The sequence below is a fragment of the Chaetodon auriga genome, chromosome 21 (assembly GCF_051107435.1).
Source record: "Chaetodon auriga isolate fChaAug3 chromosome 21, fChaAug3.hap1, whole genome shotgun sequence".
Classification (NCBI taxonomy): Eukaryota; Metazoa; Chordata; class Actinopteri; order Chaetodontiformes; family Chaetodontidae; genus Chaetodon; species Chaetodon auriga.
In genome coordinates, this window is record NC_135094.1 from 11,914,139 (window position 1) to 11,933,968 (window position 19,830).

At 40.4% G+C, this 19,830-nt stretch overlaps 1 protein-coding gene across 5 annotated transcripts in view; it reads right to left on the reverse strand.

Annotated features, from left to right (window-relative positions):
• pip4k2aa (phosphatidylinositol-5-phosphate 4-kinase, type II, alpha a) overlaps positions 1 to 19,765 on the reverse strand; it is a 28,686-nt gene extending 8,921 nt beyond the window's left edge. For 4 of the 5 annotated variants that reach the window (XM_076761660.1, XM_076761659.1, XM_076761657.1 and 1 more), the window contains exons 1-6: positions 18,441 to 19,488; positions 5,109 to 5,206; positions 4,862 to 4,958; positions 3,025 to 3,177; positions 2,621 to 2,767; positions 2,216 to 2,254 (exon numbers count right to left, since the gene is read on the reverse strand). In XM_076761660.1, coding sequence (XP_076617775.1) covers positions 2,216 to 2,254; positions 2,621 to 2,767; positions 3,025 to 3,177; positions 4,862 to 4,958; positions 5,109 to 5,206; positions 18,441 to 18,581 — 675 coding nt within the window. In that variant the 5' untranslated portion in view covers positions 18,582 to 19,488. Of the gene's footprint in view, positions 1 to 2,215; positions 2,255 to 2,620; positions 2,768 to 3,024; positions 3,178 to 4,861; positions 4,959 to 5,108; positions 5,207 to 18,440 lie in introns of all 5 variants that reach the window. The other variant, XM_076761656.1, reaches the window with a different exon arrangement.
• Between the last annotated feature and the right edge of the window lie 65 nt (positions 19,766 to 19,830).

Below are 19,830 nucleotides of genomic sequence, written 5' to 3' on the forward strand. Positions count from 1 at the left end.
GTATGTACAAAGGAGTTTTAATGCGAAGGAACCAGCATGTCTCTTGGCAGATTCTGGATTTTAATGTCTGAGACTTAGTTGTGTCTCTGAGACCTGTTTCACGTTGTCTGTGCACATGTGTGAGCATTTGAAAGTGTGTACGAGACCACGTCTGATTGAAAACACTGAATGGTTTCTCACCTATGGTGGCAATTACTGTTTAATGCTTTCTGTATTAGATGTATTTCACTGGCAGGTAAAACCACCACAGGATTCCTCACAGGCTAACAGCCTTCTTCATTAATGTTAGTTTGGCAAAAATGAACCTTGTCCCTTCTTAATTTCTATCTCTAGACAGTAAAAATAAATTCACACACACAACTGAGCAGCAGACTAAAAGAGGTCACAAAATAGGCTCGTGTGTGTTAAATCCTCAGCTGCTTTGTTTTTCCACCCATTTTAACCCCTCACTTTAACCCCAATAACATTTCCTTTCTTCTTCCATTTACAGTAAGCTATATTTAGCTCGGGGATTCCCTTAAGTCTTCCACGCCTCACTGAACGGTGCCCCACGATTATGCCTCTGTGAAAAAAACGGTGGAAAGTTCGAACCTCTCTGGGTCAAAACTGTGACACACTCATATAAAAACCTTTTTCATGGTTAGACAAAGCTTTGCAGAGTGACATGTGGGGACATGCAATGAAAAGAATCACTTTAGACAACCATCCCATTCCAATACTGCTGAGCTGACAAGGTCAGACGAACTGTATTCCAAACTGACAGCGCTCAAGGACACTGTCAGCAACTTCCATCACTCAAAAGATCAAAGCTTTTTACCTCTGAAACATACACTGTTTATATCTGGTAAAATATCTATTAGATAAAACAATTTTAATAGGAAGCACAGTGAACCATCAGGTCCTTCCATTGACACAGTTCATTTCTGACAGGTGACTCTGTCCAAGCAGCCGAGAGCCAAAAACTCAATAGCCAGTTAGACACAAATAACATTTCCATCAATCACACAAGTCTCTTGCTCATATATACCCCCCACCCACACACACACACGCGCACACACACACACACACAAACAGCTACATAGAAAACACATCATACGCAGGACTACTCATGAGACATCTGATTGAGTAAAATGCTAAACCCAACACATACCCAGACACACACGCCCCTCAGTCTTTCACACACACACATCAAGCAGGGGAACTAATGGAACAGCGGAAGCGAGGTTAAAGGGAATGAAGCAAATTAAAGAGACACAAATAGCGTGCAGGGGCTAGAAAGGGAATGGAGTGATGAAGTAGGTACTAACTGAAGGAGATGGATATTTGCTACTGTCATGCCCACCCATTGGGAAACAAAACACACCAAAGTTGTGTTCGTGGGGCCATTTGGGTGATGACAGTAAGCCTGGAATTGTTCGAAGCTGTGTTGGTTATTGAAACCACTGGAAACAGGTTCTTCTCTCTCTCATTCTGTAACTGTCCACATGGCTTTTGATAGGCATGGAGTTCAATAATAACTGACTCATTTTCATCGGCAGTTAAATTACTTGAAAGATAGACAAGCCTAACTTTCATGTTTTGTGTATTTGAGAGAAAAAAAAAAAAAAAAAGCTGACAGAGTTTCTGAACACTTTATAATTGGCCTCGCTCCATACACGAAAATGACACCAGAATGGAGACGTCAGCAGTGCGCAAGTGTTATGTGTCCATCTGTTCAATCCACACTGACTCCAACCTCCAATATCACCAGAACCAGCTGTCCCTTTCAGCAATTTACCTCCTGATGTGCTGAAAGGACAACTGCCTGTCCAATGGACAAAAATAGTTTTCGAGTCGGCTACTTGAAAGATGATGAAAGAAGAAAATGTGCATTGTTTATGTTTACTGATTCACTTGTATTATTTGCTGTTTGTGTCGCTGTGGATTGATACACTTGTCGAAGAGACAGACGAGGGACAAACGCCTAAAATATTCCAGACGCTCTTTAAAAAATGCTGTCTTGTTTCTTTTCATGTGTTTTATGACATGTTTTTACCTGTTGCTGTGCTAGTTTGAAGCATTCCTTTACCATCTTTTAAAATTGCAGTACTCTGAATTATTATTATTGTCATTATCATTATTATTATTTCTTTAAAGTATACAGTAAAGAGGTCCTGCCTGCTGAAGTTTAAACTTGTGTGTGTTTAACATCCTGGCTCACGACAGGTGACTGTACCTTCTCCTTGTCGCTGGCCTCTCTTGCAACGGTGGAACCCTAGAAACAAAAGAAAGGAAATGACTCTCCATAACCCAGTTGTCACTAAAATCACTCAAAGTCTTTTAATCACCCACCTAATTACACTCATTCCTGTAGACACTCATTTCTCTTGTGCATGTTTGAACACAGAAGCTCACCCAATTAGGCACGCGAGGCGCAATGGCTTAAAGCAGCTTAAAACGGCTTCACTCTGTTCTGAGACTATTTACCTAAACCCTGTTTTACAACTCTTATTATCCAGTGGATGATGCCTGTTATCTTAAAACATACAACCTAACTTAGTTTGACCAACTTTAGGTATATTCACAAATGTGTTTTGAGAGGCTTGACTTCCTTTTTTTCTCAATCTGTTCTCCCTCCTACCTTGAGATCATATTTTTTGTAGACGGAAAGGCGGTGAGAGAAGACATTGCGAGTAACAATCATGTAGGTCTCATCTCCGTCCACGGTGAGTCGGTACATCCCCAGAAACTGAGGCAGCAGCGTGTTACCATGGCACTCCACGATGAACTATCACAAAGAGAGAGCAGGGAATATCAGTTAGTGGCCACGTTATAGTCCCAGTGTATGCTTAATGTCTGCATTCGGAGGGGAAACTGTCAGACACATAGAAAGGAAGGTTTATAAAACACAGCATGATCTTATTGTGCTTTAGTGTCACTCTGTGTCCAACTGTAAGGTGATAAAGTGTATGTAGTGTAGCTTATCTTATAGAAGACTCAAGGCTTGTGTTATTTAAATTTTATTGTAAGACAGGCTGTTATCACCTGATGGTATTTCTTTAGAATGTTATGCATCTCGGCCACATCCTCGCTGCTGATGGTCTTGATGACGTAGCGTTTGTCGTAGGAGGTATGGAAGCGGGCCCCGCTCCGTCCCTGGGCCTCACTGTTCAAGGGAGCACTGCGTGTCAGTGAGTTCTGCAAAGACAGAAAGGACAAACAATGATCATGTTTTTCAGGATGTACACACTGAGACTTGATCAGCTTGTCTTCTTTTCATCTGGACTTTTTGACAACCCTTGCATACACACATCATTTGCACTGCCTTCAGACACCCAAGACAATGTACTTATTTCTTGCTCTTTGCTTTTTTGAATGGTTTGTTTCACTAAATACAGAAAACATTTTTTGAAAAGTGCTTGTTTAACTATGAGTCAGAACCCACATTGACATATTATGTTTAAATAGTTGGTGGTGAAACTAAATATTGTCTGTTGGCTGAATGGTTGAAATAGCTGCTCTTCAATGGATCCCACAATACAGTGCGTGATGCATCTACCTCCATGTCGCCTGACCACCTCCCACTCTCCAGTCTAAACATGTGGGGTTCTGACCCCTACGCTCGCTGCCTGTCCAAACCTACACACAGACACAAACAGCTGCTGCCCAGACTTTGGAGCTCAAAAGTAACATGATCCAACACCCCTGGCTCAATGCCTCATTCTCCAAGAATTCCTCATGTCCTCTGCCCTCAGTTCCCTCTCCCCTCTCCAAGTCAGAGCATCTTTTGCTTGGATTGGAAAGTGAGGACTTACCTTTAAGGTGTAACCTAAAACAACTGTAAAGCAGCATTTCTTTCTTGTGTTTGGGCTTAAAATTGGTTGCAGTCTTGTTTCTGGAAATTCCTAAAAAGCATGGACATGTAGAGGGCTATTTACAGATCAGGTCCTGGTGTAACATGGAAGTGGTTTGTGTCACAGGCTGAAAATGTTTAAGAGGCCCTTCGCCTGAGGCTGGCATAGATGAAAAGCTTTCAAAGCAATATCCTAATGTTTTGGTTTTAGTTAGTCATTCTCTCCACCATGCATTTATCATAATGTGGGGAAAAAAGGTTAATCTGTTTGCACTTCAGTTGCCCTCCCAAAACTTAATTTAATACTGCCAGCATTGCTCATTAAAACGACAACTGCTGCATGTCATCAAAAGAGAAGGCCTGCAGCTGGTAGTACACATTGGCTGTAATGAGGAATATTACCAATATAATTAGAAATAATGCCAACAAGGCTGGTTTTAGTGCAAGGGCAAAAAGAAAAAAAAAAAAGCAAACCAACCAAAAAAACTTCTTTGACCACAACGTGACTAGGAGAAAGGAGTTTAATGTTGAGAATGTAACAACATTCCTTTGCAGTGGCCAGTGTCTTAACACCCCCAACTGCCCACTTGCTGCAGCCAGCCGAACCCTAATGTAAACATGTGAGAAGGACAGCTGCACTAAGCTGGGACACAATGACCTCCAAATACTGCCAACTCATTGCCTGTACTGGGAATGGGGACTTAGGGAAGAGTGGAACATAAAGGAGGAGAAGGAGTGGGCTGAAACAAAAGGGGGCAAGAAAAAAGTGCAACAGTTCACTAGTTAAGACTGATCCAATCTGTTCAAAACTGTTTCAACATGCTTGCTGCACCAGGTGGTTGTGTTTATTGGATAAATATGATTCAGATACATTTAAGAATAACGTACTGCCTGTACAATCATCCGACCGTCTACAGCAGCAGGCGCTCTCTTATGCGGCAATTCGCACCAATCCAGTAATACAAAGATGACAAAAGAAACTAGATATCTGACTGAGAAGTGGTCATAATGTTTCAAGGCTTTTCATACCAAGAAGTCCTGATCATCGATGCCAAACCTCTCTCTGAGGTTTCGAAACACCAGAGGGCAGTACTCTTTGAACTTGAAATGGCTGGGCATGTTCTCCCTGTGTGTTTAACAAAAATCAGAAAACACACGTGACATAGTTTATGAGATGCTATAGGTCCTAAAGAACATGTCAAAGAATCATGAAAATAACAGCGTCATCATTGTAGTGAAATGAAACAATTATATAATATACTTAAAAAGAGCTTACTTGTTGAAGAGGTGGTTGTCCACTTTGATCTTAGAATAGGCCTTGAAGTCGTCTGGCATGAGCATGATGGGAATCTGAACATGGCTTAACTCATTTATCTGGGCAGAAAAAAAGCAGAGTAAAGAAGGGGAGATCAGTGATGCATCTGGGAACACGATGAAGTCTAAAACCAAGCGACATCCTCCAGGGCTCAAAAATGAAGCCAATGTGGTGCCAAAAGCCAAACAGGGTCTATATAGGTTTTGTTATGGAAACTACGTCCATGTTTTATACAGTGTATGTTTAAAACATGTCGGTCAAATCACGTCACATTACAAGCATGGTCGCTGAGCTTTGTAATCATTACATATTTCTTTATATATTTCCTGTAACATGTTACTATAGCATATTATAAATGTCATCATAGGAATTCTGTAGTTTCTGCAAATCTGCAACCATGTGCTCGCTGTGACACTATGTGACACATGTCCCACCTCAACTCATCTCTCATCTCATCCTTTTCACAGTATCATTCAACCCAGTAAAGTGCAACAGATAGATGCAAAGATGAGCACTCGCACAACTTCACATGAATGCTTACATGACTGTACTCTGCTTCTGGAAACACACTTAGTATGCTCCCAAGGACACACATGTATTTGGGTTCTGCTAGTGGTAAAAGGGTGAGACAGTTGGCCAAGATGGCCAACAGCCAATAAATGTGGTGTGCTGCAGAACAAAACAAAAAAAAGGACCCATAACAGGCACGAGGATGATTTTGCACCTGCAGATGGTTGATGATGAAAAGAGATAGAGATAGAGAGAGAGAGAGAGAGAGAGAGAGAGAGAGAGAGAGAGAGAGAGAGACATAAATACAGGATGACAGGATGTATGAGTGAAAGTTAGGGTTACGTGTCGCTCCTACAAGAAAGATATTCTTCATATCCTGCAGTCTGTGATGCACAGCTATTTTCTAATCCTCCAGTTTAAGTGTGATCATGACTCAAACCAGATAATCACGTCTCTTCCAATGTGTGAGGACATTTCTCATTATCCGCACTTCTCTCTGTGTGCACGTTGAAATATTTTTTAAAATTAGCTGGTGATGTTGCCATTTGGCTAAACGAGAAGAAGTCATCCTTTGAGTGCGCACGTCTTATTCCATTTCAAATACATTATGGGTCACAACTTAAGGCAGAGTTAGGAAACAGTCGACAGAAAGAACTACTCACTTTTACTTTGAGAATCCTGAGTGGTTATGTCTCTAAAATGTCATGACATATTTGAGTCTCAAATATGACCAGATTTCAACTAGACGTTGTGTACTATTAGGTTTGTTAGACTGCTGACACTGAAATGATTATGACTAATTACAAGTTTATGATCATGATAGCCATCAACGCAATGCAAAATTACAGAAGGCTTCAATAAACCTTGCTCACAGAATAAACAGCGGGGCTTCAAACACATAAGGTACATTGCAGGAGTTTCCATTTGGAGCTGGCCATGCGTCACATTGCTGTAATACGTAGACCTGACATTTGTTATGACTCAGGCACAGCTTGATAGAAATATAATGTGTGTGTGTGTGTGTGTGTGTGTGTGTGTGTGTGTGTGTGTGTGTGTGTATGCATTGTTGGCTTCAGGCAGGGGTGCTGGCAGCTTGCATTAATCTATTAATAACCTGTCATTCCACCAAGCGCACTTGAAATATAGGTGCACTGGATAAACTCAAACACTCAAAGATTGATTGACTATAACATTAATCACAAAACATTTGTGTTCTTCAGTATAGTCCCAGACATACTTCAAGCTTTATACTTTGCTCACAGCTAGGATCGTGCAGACAGACAAGAGGTGGTGTCATATCACAATTCCAGCAGCTGCCTTAGAGGAATATTTTTTTACCATTGGGGATTGACTTTGGCCCTGTAATGCTGCAGGAGTATTATAGCAGATGGTGCAGAGAACGGCCTCAGCACGACTGACTGACCCATGACAGCATTTGGCATACTTCAGGTGACCATTAAGGAGTGTGCTTTTGAAGACAGTGTGCCTTAACCATGTTCACGATATTAATGTTCATGATTTTGTTTCAGACCAATATCAATACAATGCATGGTTATGCCAACCAACTCATTATTATTAACAGGCTGACCTTGGAAGAGAAGCTACTGGATCCTACGGCCTCTCAAATTAGTATATTCCTGTATTTAGAGTATTTTTTATTTATTTATTTATTTATTTTTTGCAGAATAGTCTGTAAGACAATGGCTTATGTGTGTTAACTGGCATGTGTTATCTATGCCTTTCTACTATTTCACTGGCCCACTCTTACGTAATTTCTGTGACCAGGTAGAGGACATGGTATCCGGGATGTTGACAGCAGTGGCAGCACAGATATAGCAGAGCAAATATAGAATTACAACAGAATTAACTGTGAAATTAGTAATATGAATGGATTTGCACCAATTGCGGAGGCAATAGTGTCTTTTGTTGTAAATAACATGAATCCAATCTACTGTTGGTATTGTTTGTTGGCAGCTTCCAAGTACAGTAGATTGAAATTGCTCATTTTATAAAGTACACTCATGCCCAAGACAGGAGCTGGCAGCAAATACTCACTATGCTGACAACTGTGCCTATCAGACAAACTTAAAATATACCAGACTAACTTACTGTAAGACCTATTAATAGTAAAGCACACAATACATTCACAGAATTGTTTCAATCTGTTCCTTACAAGGATTCATCAATGAGTGTAAAAAAAAAAAAAAAGAAAAAAGAAGAAGAACTCTGACCCCCTGGCTTCACTGGTCAAATGTAAAACAAATCTTAACGCTGAAGTCTGCAAAAGCTTGTCCGGTGATGGGCAAAGGTCTGCCTTTGTACACTATTCCAACTTTAACCAGCTCAGCAAACATACACAAATTAAGCACAGTAGCTTTTCAAGAACAAAGCTATTTAGTTTGCATATAGCACCTTGATGTTGTCAGACTGAAAATCCTTGCAGTTTAAATATCCTCTAGGATTATTATAAACAAAAGAAAAGAAACAAGAATATACATGAGAACACAGGCTTAGTGTGCACCATTAACAAAAGATAAACTGACAACAGTAGAGACGTTTTAGGAAGGAAACCTTTGAGATAAAGACAGAAAAAAAAACATATCTGGTGAAAAAGAAGCAAGCGTATCTGAAAAGACAGGAAAGCATGAGAAAAAAACTACAGAAAGGAGGGCATTTCAGAGACAGAGCAAGCAGAGAATCTAAGTCCACAGATGCCATATCCAAGTGTGTTTCAGTGCCCTGACGTGACAGGCACAGACGTCACAGTGATGCCACAGCACAGATGATTCCTGGGTACTCAGTGGGGAGATGTCGCCTCATCAACAAAGCTGTGTTTCACACAAGGGCAGAGACAATGCCTGATCTTACCAAGTACACATGCAGGTCTGGAAGGACACTTGTGTACTGAAGCCTAATGCAAGACACAACAATAAAAATTGGTATAAAATGTGGTGAAAACATCTGTTAGATGAAAGAAGGTATAAATGGCTCCCCCAGCAATCTGAAATATATTGTTTAATGGCAAATGTTCCTGTTCTGCAATCAAATTCATGCTTCCCTAACATACTGTAAAGACAGCATGAGTGAGAATCATTATATTAGGCTATTTTCACACATGCTTTTGACAGTCACTGTTACATGCCATTTGTTGTTTTGGATAGTAGACAGCAGTGATTTTTAATATAGCTGTTTTGCATTGGTGCTACATGTTTTTGCAGGTGCTTACAATGAGGGGTGACGAATCCAGTAAATCAGCCTAATCATCATTCGGAGTGCATAAATAATAAACACATGTAGTTCTCCTATTTCATCTGCTAGGCTCTTGCCATAATTCTGTCTCGAGTACAGTAAATTTCTTATGTTTTGTTTAATCGGATGCCTCCAGCATATCTGCTTATCTTCCTGCGGCGATCAAACTCACAAATTTCACACCACCACTTCCTGTTTGTCTCCATGGTGATTAAGACTGGTTTTCCGGCCCACAGTGAAGCAAGTGTGTGCCGTTGCTCCATTGGACAGGAAGTTGGTGAAGAGAGCGTGCTCTGTCAGCAGTGTGGCATAGCCTTATCTCTCTGAACTGTAACAGAAGACGCAGATGACAGCCTACTGATAGTGTTGACAGCAGTGAGACTGAAACACCTCTTACTTGGTAAAGAAATCTACATACAAAGGACTGGGTCCTTTTTTAAGCACAAGATATAGGAGGGTAATGAAAATATTAGGGCAGAGAGAAACTTTGCTCAAAGTTAGAAAGGAAAGAAGCAAGACTAATCAGGCATGCCATCAGGATGTATCGCCTGGAGGGAGACATTTTACAATGAACAGGGAAGCTATGACGGTCATCTTTTTACCTTGTCTCATTTTTGATAGCTTTGTAACTGTCTCGTAAGCTAAAACTTAAATGGGTCACCAGTGTAAAAAGTCACTATAGTGATGTGGCAACTCTGTCAAGTTCCTGTTGAAATTTATCTTTGTTAGTAAAAGGTCAATGATTACATTTTTTTTTACTCTGATTGATATTAAATGCTTTGATCCAATTTTTGTTTATGTAATATTTTATTCCTGCAAAATGTTGATAAAAATCTATGACAATGTGGCCACTTTAAACCCAATGCTTGTATGGCCCACTGATATATGACTACGTAAAACTGATGGCTGCTGTTTACATTTTGCACTGCATGGTTCACTTGCTCCTGATTCTACGGTGACACAGACTGCAGCCACGAGCACAAGGAAACAGAATCAGCTACAAATCAATAGGTAGTTAAACACTGAAATTGCACTTTATTTTTTAACAGCCTCTTAGTCATGATATGTATAATACAACAACCCTGTTGTCAACTCCTTCGAACTTTCCTGTACTTACTTACTTTTGGGTTGTACACAAAAAAAAAAAAAAAAAAAAAAAAAAAAAATCCACTGATGTACTGCAATGCTGCTGCAGACAACAGTCTTGAAATTATGGGTTTATTATGAAGTGGACAGGACTCTGTTTCTGTTCCTGGTAACGCCCCCATACAATCTGCAGTCTTGAGTCATATTAAGTCATTTTTTTAATGCTCATAGTTCGTAGCTGCCCTCTGCATTGGCAATTTTGCCTTGAAGGTAGCAGGAGTACACAAAACTGGACCAATGCCAATCTGAAAAAATAACATTAGTGGTTTATGTCAATAAGGGAGATTCATCACCTCAGAAGAGAATTTTAAAATATGATACACAAACAGGATAATTGGAATGAAATTGGTAAGATATTTTCCACTGGAGTCATCATGCTCAATGTTCGAGTATCAAGCTGTCAATTATGTGGGGGAAATGGGACGTGCTCTGAAGAAGCGACTCTGAGACTCTGAGCAGTGGGTTAGTGTCGGCTTCTTCTGTGCCAATTTACAAGATTATACAGTCTAAGTGGCTCTAATTAAAGTGTAATCAAGACAGACTGAACATGCAATTAACCAGTATGAAGAGGAGTAAATATACACAAATTTGGAAAAAGCTATGTTCCAATCAATGCTGTGCTGTATGTGGTACAGTTTTTAGCTGTGAAACTCACCAGGATACAAATCAAAATGTGCGGCCAAATAAGAAACACGCACACGCACGCACACAGACCAAAGCGCTTACTTAAAATAATCAGTCACTTTTTAGAGAATGGTTCAAAGTGACAAACCACTGTGCCTTAATCAATTTCTGTACTGGAAGACATGATTTTCATTAACCACAAAGATCATCATACGCAGTATGGATACACCCAGCTACATGGAGATTTGCCCTTTCACGGTCAAACAGTGAGCATCAAAGGTCACCCATAGCTGTAGTAGATTGTACTGAACGTGCACTTGACATTTCACTAACCAATTAACAGGGCTATTACATCATCACCTGACCTGTTATGAATTCCAGTACCATTCATAGTATTGAGCAATTCGAACAATATCCAGCTATACAGCTTAGCCTGGGCTCCAACTCATGGCCCTGTTGGTGGAAAGCCCTATAAACAGTACAACAATGGTATCTGGGTGTGTGTATCAGGGATCCATTGCCTAGCCCGTGAAAAGGAATGAACCCAAACAGGGTGAGTATACAAAAAGTAGAGAATGTGAAAATTACCATTATTAGTGTTTTATTTATCAATACATCTGAAATCCCAATCACATCTACATACGGCAACGTGTCCATTTCAAACTTACAGAGAAAGAAGTCTTTAAATAACTGATCGACGCACTTTGTTTAAGGTACTTTATACAGCAAGTGAAGGTACATTTTAATTGTTAATACCTTGACACAATGGGAAACATCTTAATTGAATGCATTTTATGTACTGTTAATCTTATCATTGCTATAACAAACCACGCGTAATGATCAGCCCTTGCACTTTAACTACTAATGTGACCATGACAGTCTGTCTATGACGTAATTTTTTGGAGCAAGTTTGACAACCTCAGTGTCAAGGATAGTCCTTACTCCCTTTCCTCCCTGTGCTCACGACCACAGTGTGGAGAGGTCAGTCATAATGAGGCCACACTGATGATAAAAGTGGAGCAGTGGTAAGGTAAAAGGACTGCTGCATCTGTGCGTGTTGGTGCAAATGAGAGAGACAGTGACACAGAGAGAGGACAAATACAACAACCTACCTGAGTAAGACACCCGCAGTGCAATTAAAAGCTTATGGTAGTCATCCCTGGAATTGTGAGATGTTTACATTCATGCCTAACAGCTCATTCTAATCTATTTTAGTCAGTGTCAGTCAGTCAATCACACAGACTAAGTGCTGAGGAAAGGAAATGTGTGTTTCCAGTAGACTATGCCAGGTATACCAAAACCTACACAGTGTGCAGTTAAGACAAATATTATTCAATGTCAGCACCCTCTTACAACACACATATACATGTTGAAACACTAAATGAGTAGTGACTAAGGGAGAAGTAGGCAACACATTATGTAGTTGTCATCAACAGGTACATACACACACACAGCCAGCTCAGCAAGTCTGTTGTGAAGTCAATGTAATGAAAGGCCAACTATTAAAGGATACAGTGGTTTAGACTGACTGAGCAACAAACAGGCTTATGGTATATGGCCCCTGTCCTGTTTGGTGAAGCAAGCTGTTCAGCAACATGTCGTGCTGCATTTGGGCGAAGAGCGCGCCACGCACTGACTCTGTAATGAAGGACACATACACAAACACACACACACGCAAGCATGTTTGCATACATGCATGGAGGAGTGAATAAAGAAGAAAATATTTTGTTTTAAGCTTTGGGAGACACACATACACACACACATATACACACACATATACAAGACAAGACGCTTTCCACAAGTTCCTCTATCTGTCATTGCCTCAAGGTGCCAGTATGTAAGGCCCCAGCTTTTCTGTTTTCTTCACCCATAATCATCACACATATTAGCTGTAGGTCACTCCTGCAGATATTTATAGAATTCCCCTCTTATGCAATCCACAGAACCAGACATAGCTACTCTGAGTCACACAGAGGCAGGACACAGCAAAGAAAGTAGAGAGAGGGGAAAGTGAGCCAGCTAGACAGGATGACACAAAAAGGGGCAATGACAAGCATGACGGGGAGAGTTTAATGGAGAGACTGAAAGAGAGGGGTGACACTAAGAAAAACAATAACCAATAACCTAAGGAAGCGCAAAATAAAAAGGGAAAGAAAGACCTAAAATCTAGACTTACATATGATTTGCCTAAACTATACTCAACAAATAAGTATATCTTTTAATTTGCTATTTGTAGGATACTAATTAAGATATAAGGAATATAGGTTATTAAGTTGAACAGTACTTAACAACAATAACTTTTTTTTTTTTTTAACCAACAATTTTACTGCCTGTGATAATAAAAAGCTATGTGAGACATCATGTCAACACAGTTATCTTCTTTACTTTAAAAGGACAGGGGCAAGAAATGAGCAACAGCAGGTTAGGAGCTGCTGGACTCAAAACTATGGTTACACAGTGGGTGCCTTAAACTGTGACAATGCAACTTTCCAGCCAGTGACAAATCTACTCAAAACCATCAGTGGAAAACATTCACACCTCTCTGTTCCAAAGGTACACTCAGACACCCCAAGAACTTACAAAAATAACTGACAGGCAAGCCAGGGCTATATCCCTTTTACAGACTCACATATTATGTGAAGGTGTAGATTCTGATCCACTTTCTACTGCAGAAACAAAACTCCTGACACAAGGTGTTTCAGCACCTTGAAACATTTTTAGACTTAGCTGGTTAAAGGTAGTAGGCAGAGCGTATCTTTTTCAGAAGCTCGAATTTTCAACATGCTGTTATGGCCAAATAAATGGCAATAAATCCTGCAATAGCCTGGGTTGTCCCAGGTGTCTAATCCAACTTGTTTACGCCACTAACTATAAAAGGGTTAGGACTGCAGTCTGTGAGGTACCCCTGTGGTGGTTTTGAAACACTAGGTAACTGCAGATATTTTACCAAGATGTCTATTTTCTTTTTTAAGAATCAAAATGGCACAATAATTCAGCCCTAGGATGTTTTGTCTTTCTAGGATCATCTTACTCTCACGCCCAAACATGACAAGGGTGTTAATATATTACAGAGCCAAGATTTTCAGGGTTTTTTAGGCCCTATGATTTCCGTGATGCAGAAATCATGGATGGAATTGCAGAATTTGATCATCAAATGGAAAGTGAAAACGTGCCAAATTGTGGAAATTGCGGAAATGTGGATGCAATTTGTAAGTCAGGGTTTTCCCTACACACACACACACACACACACACACACACACACACACACACACACACGCATGCACACATAAGTCGAAGAGGTCCTCTGAGAGAGAGAGAGGCAGCGTGGTAGCAGGCCGCTCATCACTTCAATAAACTCTTAGAGGTGCGACCACATCAGCAGATGCAACATGTGCTTGTTGAAGACTTTGTGGCTGTACTGCCAAATTCAGATATTCTGTTGGAAAAAAAGAAGAAGCTGCATCCGTTTCTGGTCAAGCCTTGTAAGCAAGGAGGAGCGTTGCGCGAATGTGACAGCAGCTTTAGTCAGACCTACTTACTTTGTATGTTTGAACAGCACATGGAGGCAGAAGACCCATTCACGCAATGTTGTGTTACATTAAATTCAATGATATTCATTAAATTACTGAATTATTGAAATGTTATTCATTTTATTTTTATTTTATATATTCATTTTAATTCACCTGTTTCTGACGACAAAATGTACTTAAATCGTAAAACACTGCATTCAGAAGAATTAAAACGGAAAACATCGAATCTGGGAAAAAATAATATGAAATCTGGAAAAAAGAAAAAACAACAGCTTTTTCATTTATACTTGCATACAAGAGCTACTACATTCATGAAGCTTATACAGTTTTAGTACATGATACAACTAACAAAAAATTTGTCAACTTGTTGGTATATCCAGGGGGTTGTAACTGTGCTTTGTCTCAATACTGTTCACGTCAGCACATATCCAGCATGTCTGTGAGGGAGAGAAGACTGCTTTCACAAGGATAAAATAAAGGGGGGAAAAGACTACAGAGTACACTTTGGGGCTGCCCAATTATGCTTTTGTAATGATGAGTTTGGATTGATTTTGTAGAGACTAGTTTGTTTGAGTTTTTGCGCCCACTACGTTTCAGAGACAACAACTGAGAGTTCCACTGGAAAAACTTTTTAGCTTTGGCCTCAATCCATTTCCATGAGCCATGAGCTATGTAACCTATTCCGGCTCTGAGGGATGCAAGCAAAATTTCACAGTAGTAGGATTAAGTAAAAATGGGCTACCTGTCAGCAAAGGTTTTATTCAGCAAGCTGTCACACACATTTTGCCGCACAAAGAAACTTCAAAATGCATATTGCTGGCTTTTCTTAGTCATTACACAAGAATGAGTCTGATGACATACATGGAACGCGCTGGGCCACATAAACATCTAATTTATTTCTGTGCAACCTGGCACTATATTTAAGTCAGTCTACATGACATCTTTGCTTCATTAGACAAATAGAGAGGTAGCATTTGTGGCTCTTCTCTGTTGTCTAGAGTAACCAACTGGCCCAGGGCAATAACACTATAATAGGTCGGGTTTTCAGTAGGAGCCAAAGTGGATGCTTTTGACTGACAAGTCACAGTGGATATGGGGGGTTGGGGCAACAGTTTGCAGAACAGGTACATGTGTTTGCATGTTGCCTCTGCAGTCTGGTTGCATTCTACAGCCTCCCCCTTTATTCATTCCTTTGCAGTGTCCTGTTATTTACAGGTTGAAGTTATTTTTGCAAACACCATCTTGTAAAGTACCCTTACATTAACACTTCCAAACTGCAGCCCTCACACCCTCTGGCAGTAACTCAGCGACTCAACCTGGTGACCTGGAATTGAATGTCATTTTTATGTTGCCATTGGTATGAGAAACAGAGTACCTTATCAAGTAATGGGAAAAAAACTGCAGGGGAGGTAGCCCAAGGCATAAGAAGGAAATGTGCTGGCGGCAGCCCTGCTCTGTGTTATGCAATCCAAGAGAACAGTTTGAACATGTCAGATTCTCCAAACTTGTGTAGTTTTGTACGGTTGTCAGTCATTAGTCCACACTTCTGAATCAGGCAGAGGAAGTTTGCGATAGGAGTCTTGATTACTCACTCTTTTGGACATGCATGGACAAACAGATAGATGATCTAAATGATGCCAATCCATTTAACTCTGAATAAAGATTTCAAGTTAATTCAAAATTGAACATTTGCAGAACTGACAGACATTGCAGTATATAACTATGTCATGTGAAGAAAACTGAAGTAAATTGTTGTTTTTAAAAGTTTCGATTATTTTTCAAGATATAAGATCTACACAGTTAAAACAACCAAAGAGTAAAAAAAGTGGAGTGGTGTGAGGAAACACTGAATTTCTCAAAAAAAAAACCCCCAAAAAACCACACAAGTTCTTAAAAATACAAAGAAAACTGATCTCTGATGCAATAGTCACTTGAAATAATCTGCTCAAAATTCATCCAAATCGCTCATTTTACACAAACTTCCTGCAGTTTTTGCAGTCACTATTTGGCTTCCTTGGAAAATGTATCAGTTGTTCTATGCTGTTATTGTTGTGCACTAAATATAATATGAAACATTCAATAAAATATATGTCACTTCGTCAGAGATCATCAGTTTACTAAATGACAGAAAAGGCTCCCTTAAGGAAAAAGGTTGGGAAGCACTAGTCTATCTGATACACAACTGATGTCCGTCAATGTTCGTCATTCTCAGGCATTTCAAGTGACATTCAAAAAAATTAACTATTAACCAGTACTGCATAACTGCATGGAGGTAAACCTCTTGTGTACCTTACTTCACCCCCTCAGTCTTAACACCAAAGCCAAGTGACTGTAATCTATCAACAGACTACATCTTAGATACAGAATAACACCTTTGGATCTTTAGCTGTCTTAGCCCTACATACATCAGTCTGTCTCAAGGCTGTGTAATCCACACTGCACTGCCATCCTTAACACTAGGCCAAAAATCAAGTGCTACTGCCTAAATTGAAAATGAAGATCTGTCATACTGCTGTCCACCAAACACTCCTTTCCCTCAACCCAATAAGCAGCAAATCCTTATGTTTAAGAAGCTGGAGCCAGAAAATGTTTGACATGTTTGCTTGAAAAATGATTAATCAATTATCAAAATATGTGGTAATTAATTTTCTTTGAACTGACAAACTGATTATTCAACTAATTGTTGGAGCTCTATATCATTTAATATGCCACAGGGAAAATTCAAATATAATGTAATGATATGCCATGCCAAACCACATCAACAAAGACAAACAGTGATAACAAATTGAAACATACCAAAAGGAATATGTCAGACAAAGTATATAGTATATAGGATGTTGAAAAAAAAAAGTTGGCATACAACCTTGACATTATCTACTTTTGGGGTAAGGTTTACAGCAGCCATTTAGTTACACAGTTTCACATAGGGTTTATGCAATGTCAATCCCCTGTAGTTACTTAGAATTAGGCTCTTGAAGACAGATGTCCAAAAATAGCATTTCTCTGACCCATTAGCTTAAGCCAAATCAACCTGACATGTGTTGTGGAACTACTCAAAAATATTATATTTCTACTGAGATGAGGAATTCCAAATTAATTTGCTAAAGCAGCTCTACTCTTTCATACTATCTGCTAACCATTGTCATACACAATAAAACTAAGCAGGACAAAAACATGCAGACATAAATACTAAGCAAGAAAGCAGAGAAGTACTCTGCATCACAGGGGTCAAACATCTTTTATATTTTATATAAACTATACTACTGTCATATTTTACACCATTAGCTACTCCATGGGAACAATTTCATACCAGCATATAAATAGACATTTATATACTGAATGAATATGTGAGTGCTGCTGCTTACTTACTGCTCAGATCTTTTTGTTTACACATTGGAAAGCAGTTCTGCTCAATCTAAAACACCAGATAAAACCTTCTGTAAACAGGCTGGCTTTACTGTAATAGCCATGTTATAATAACTATAAGCAAGCTGAGTAAAGGCTGAGGAAAAGGTATATATCAATAAGAGGAGTGAAGAGTGAAGATACATAAAGTACTCCAGATTATAAATTATATGCCTTGACCAAGCACAATCTCTTTGTTTGATAATAATACGTGTAAAACATTGTAAAAAGTTTAACACTTGGGATTTGTAGCCAGAAATATCTGCATGTCCTCTACAGACCAAGTTTGCTCTCTTTCTCTAACATATGAATGTTGGCCCAGTGCAAATATTCAGCAAAGGAAGAGAAAGAGAGCAGAGATAAGCTGTCTTGCATGGGAAGATCTCTCATGACACAGGGCCCTAGGAGATTATCCTACATGTGCACAACAGGAAGCCAGACACACACACACTGTTCAAAGATGCGCCCGCGGGCGGGCGCGCGGGCGCACACGCACACACACACACACACACACACACACACACACACACACACACATTTTCAGTACTTACATCAAATGCATGCATGCATATATCATGGAAACTGTACAAAGATCACTAAAGCAAACACAAGCAATGATTTGCAGAACGAGTTCAGCACACTTGCAGCCAGTCACACAGCAGAGCCACTATAGCCAACAGCTGGGCAGCTGTCATCTCTTATTTGTCAATCAAACAAAATAAAGCAAAGGCTGATAGCTGACAGCAAGTAGGACTTCATGTGACACATCAAACGGACGAGAGGGACATAACTGTGGATCATTATGTGGACATTAGATGTTCTGACTCACCGAATGGTTGACTCCCCACATAACCACGCTGAGCAGGGGGTCGCTGGCACGGAAGAGCTTCACTTTCTGTGCAACGAAGTGTTTTTTCTTGGTCTTCGTTTTGCTCGCAATAGATGCGGCAATACTGCTCGCCGAAGCCATCTTTAAGCAAACTGGCTGGTTATTGCAGTCTGTGCGATAATCTTGACAGAGTGTCTTCCCTTGAAGCTGGCACTGTGGCCACCAGCTCACGACTCCGTAACACCAATACTATTCATTTAGCCAGCTCGCAAAATCAAAGTGCCCCAATTCTTTTCTTCATCCAATGTCCCACACAGCTTGGCTGACGCTATGGCCCTACCCCGACAAGGACTAATGTGACAAAACACGATGTGTTAAAGCTAATACTGCTGCTCTCCTTCGCCTACCAGTCCGCCGCTTCCCTCTGCCCACATCATAAGTCACCTCTCTTCCTTCCTTGACTCTCCGCACCCCTGCGATGTGAGGTCTCACTGAGCTGGCGTTAGCATAGCCGAGTGGCTTGCTAGCGAGCAAACACCAACGATAAATTTCGTAAAATGAATAAAGGCATAAAACAAGAAGACCGCGAAGCCCCGTGAGAAATGTAACACAAATTATCATGCGACCTTAAAACATTTTATAAAAATGACTCATAAATGATGCTGAATCGCTAACCAGACGCTCTTGACCACCAGCTAACGTTAGCCCCTCCGACCTTCGCTAGAGAGCCAGCTATGAAACGTTAGCCGACTGACGGCACAAAGCAGAACAAGACTCCGCTCAGCAGCTAGCTACCATTAGCCTGAAAGCTAACTATTAACATTAGCTAGCAGCTCTGAACCAGCAGGCGGCTCAGCCCTCCTACGCTTTTGTGGTCAGTCCGTAGAGATGACAGGGGTGTCATGTCATATCCTTGGCCCGTTTGAATTAAAACGCCGAGGAGCAGTTATCGAGACGTAAAATCAGCGTGTGGTCAACTCCATCTGCAGCACTGAAGTTCATGTGTGCAGCTGTCAACTGACAGCTCGACGGAGGAGGGGAGGTGACTGCCTGCGCTTTGCAGTGTCTGCTGCGCTGATTCGCTGCAGCCCCCTCCCTCCACTGGGTCAATGCTACTTCTCGTGCTTTTCAACAGCAGGCAGGAGTCGTTTCAGAATTTTCATTTCGATTTCAATTCCATATTACCTACTGAAACGTCATAAATGAATCACAAGTCAAAATGCTGCATTCACGGGACGACTATTAACCTCTTCAGGGTGGGCCTATGAATCTACGCGTGCGTGCGTGGGCGCGCGTGTTTGCAGCTTGTGTCGCCTAATAATAATGCATTAGCAGAGAAACCTGTACATCATCCCAGCCGCCCCCCATCCTCGGTTTGCTTTCGTTTAGA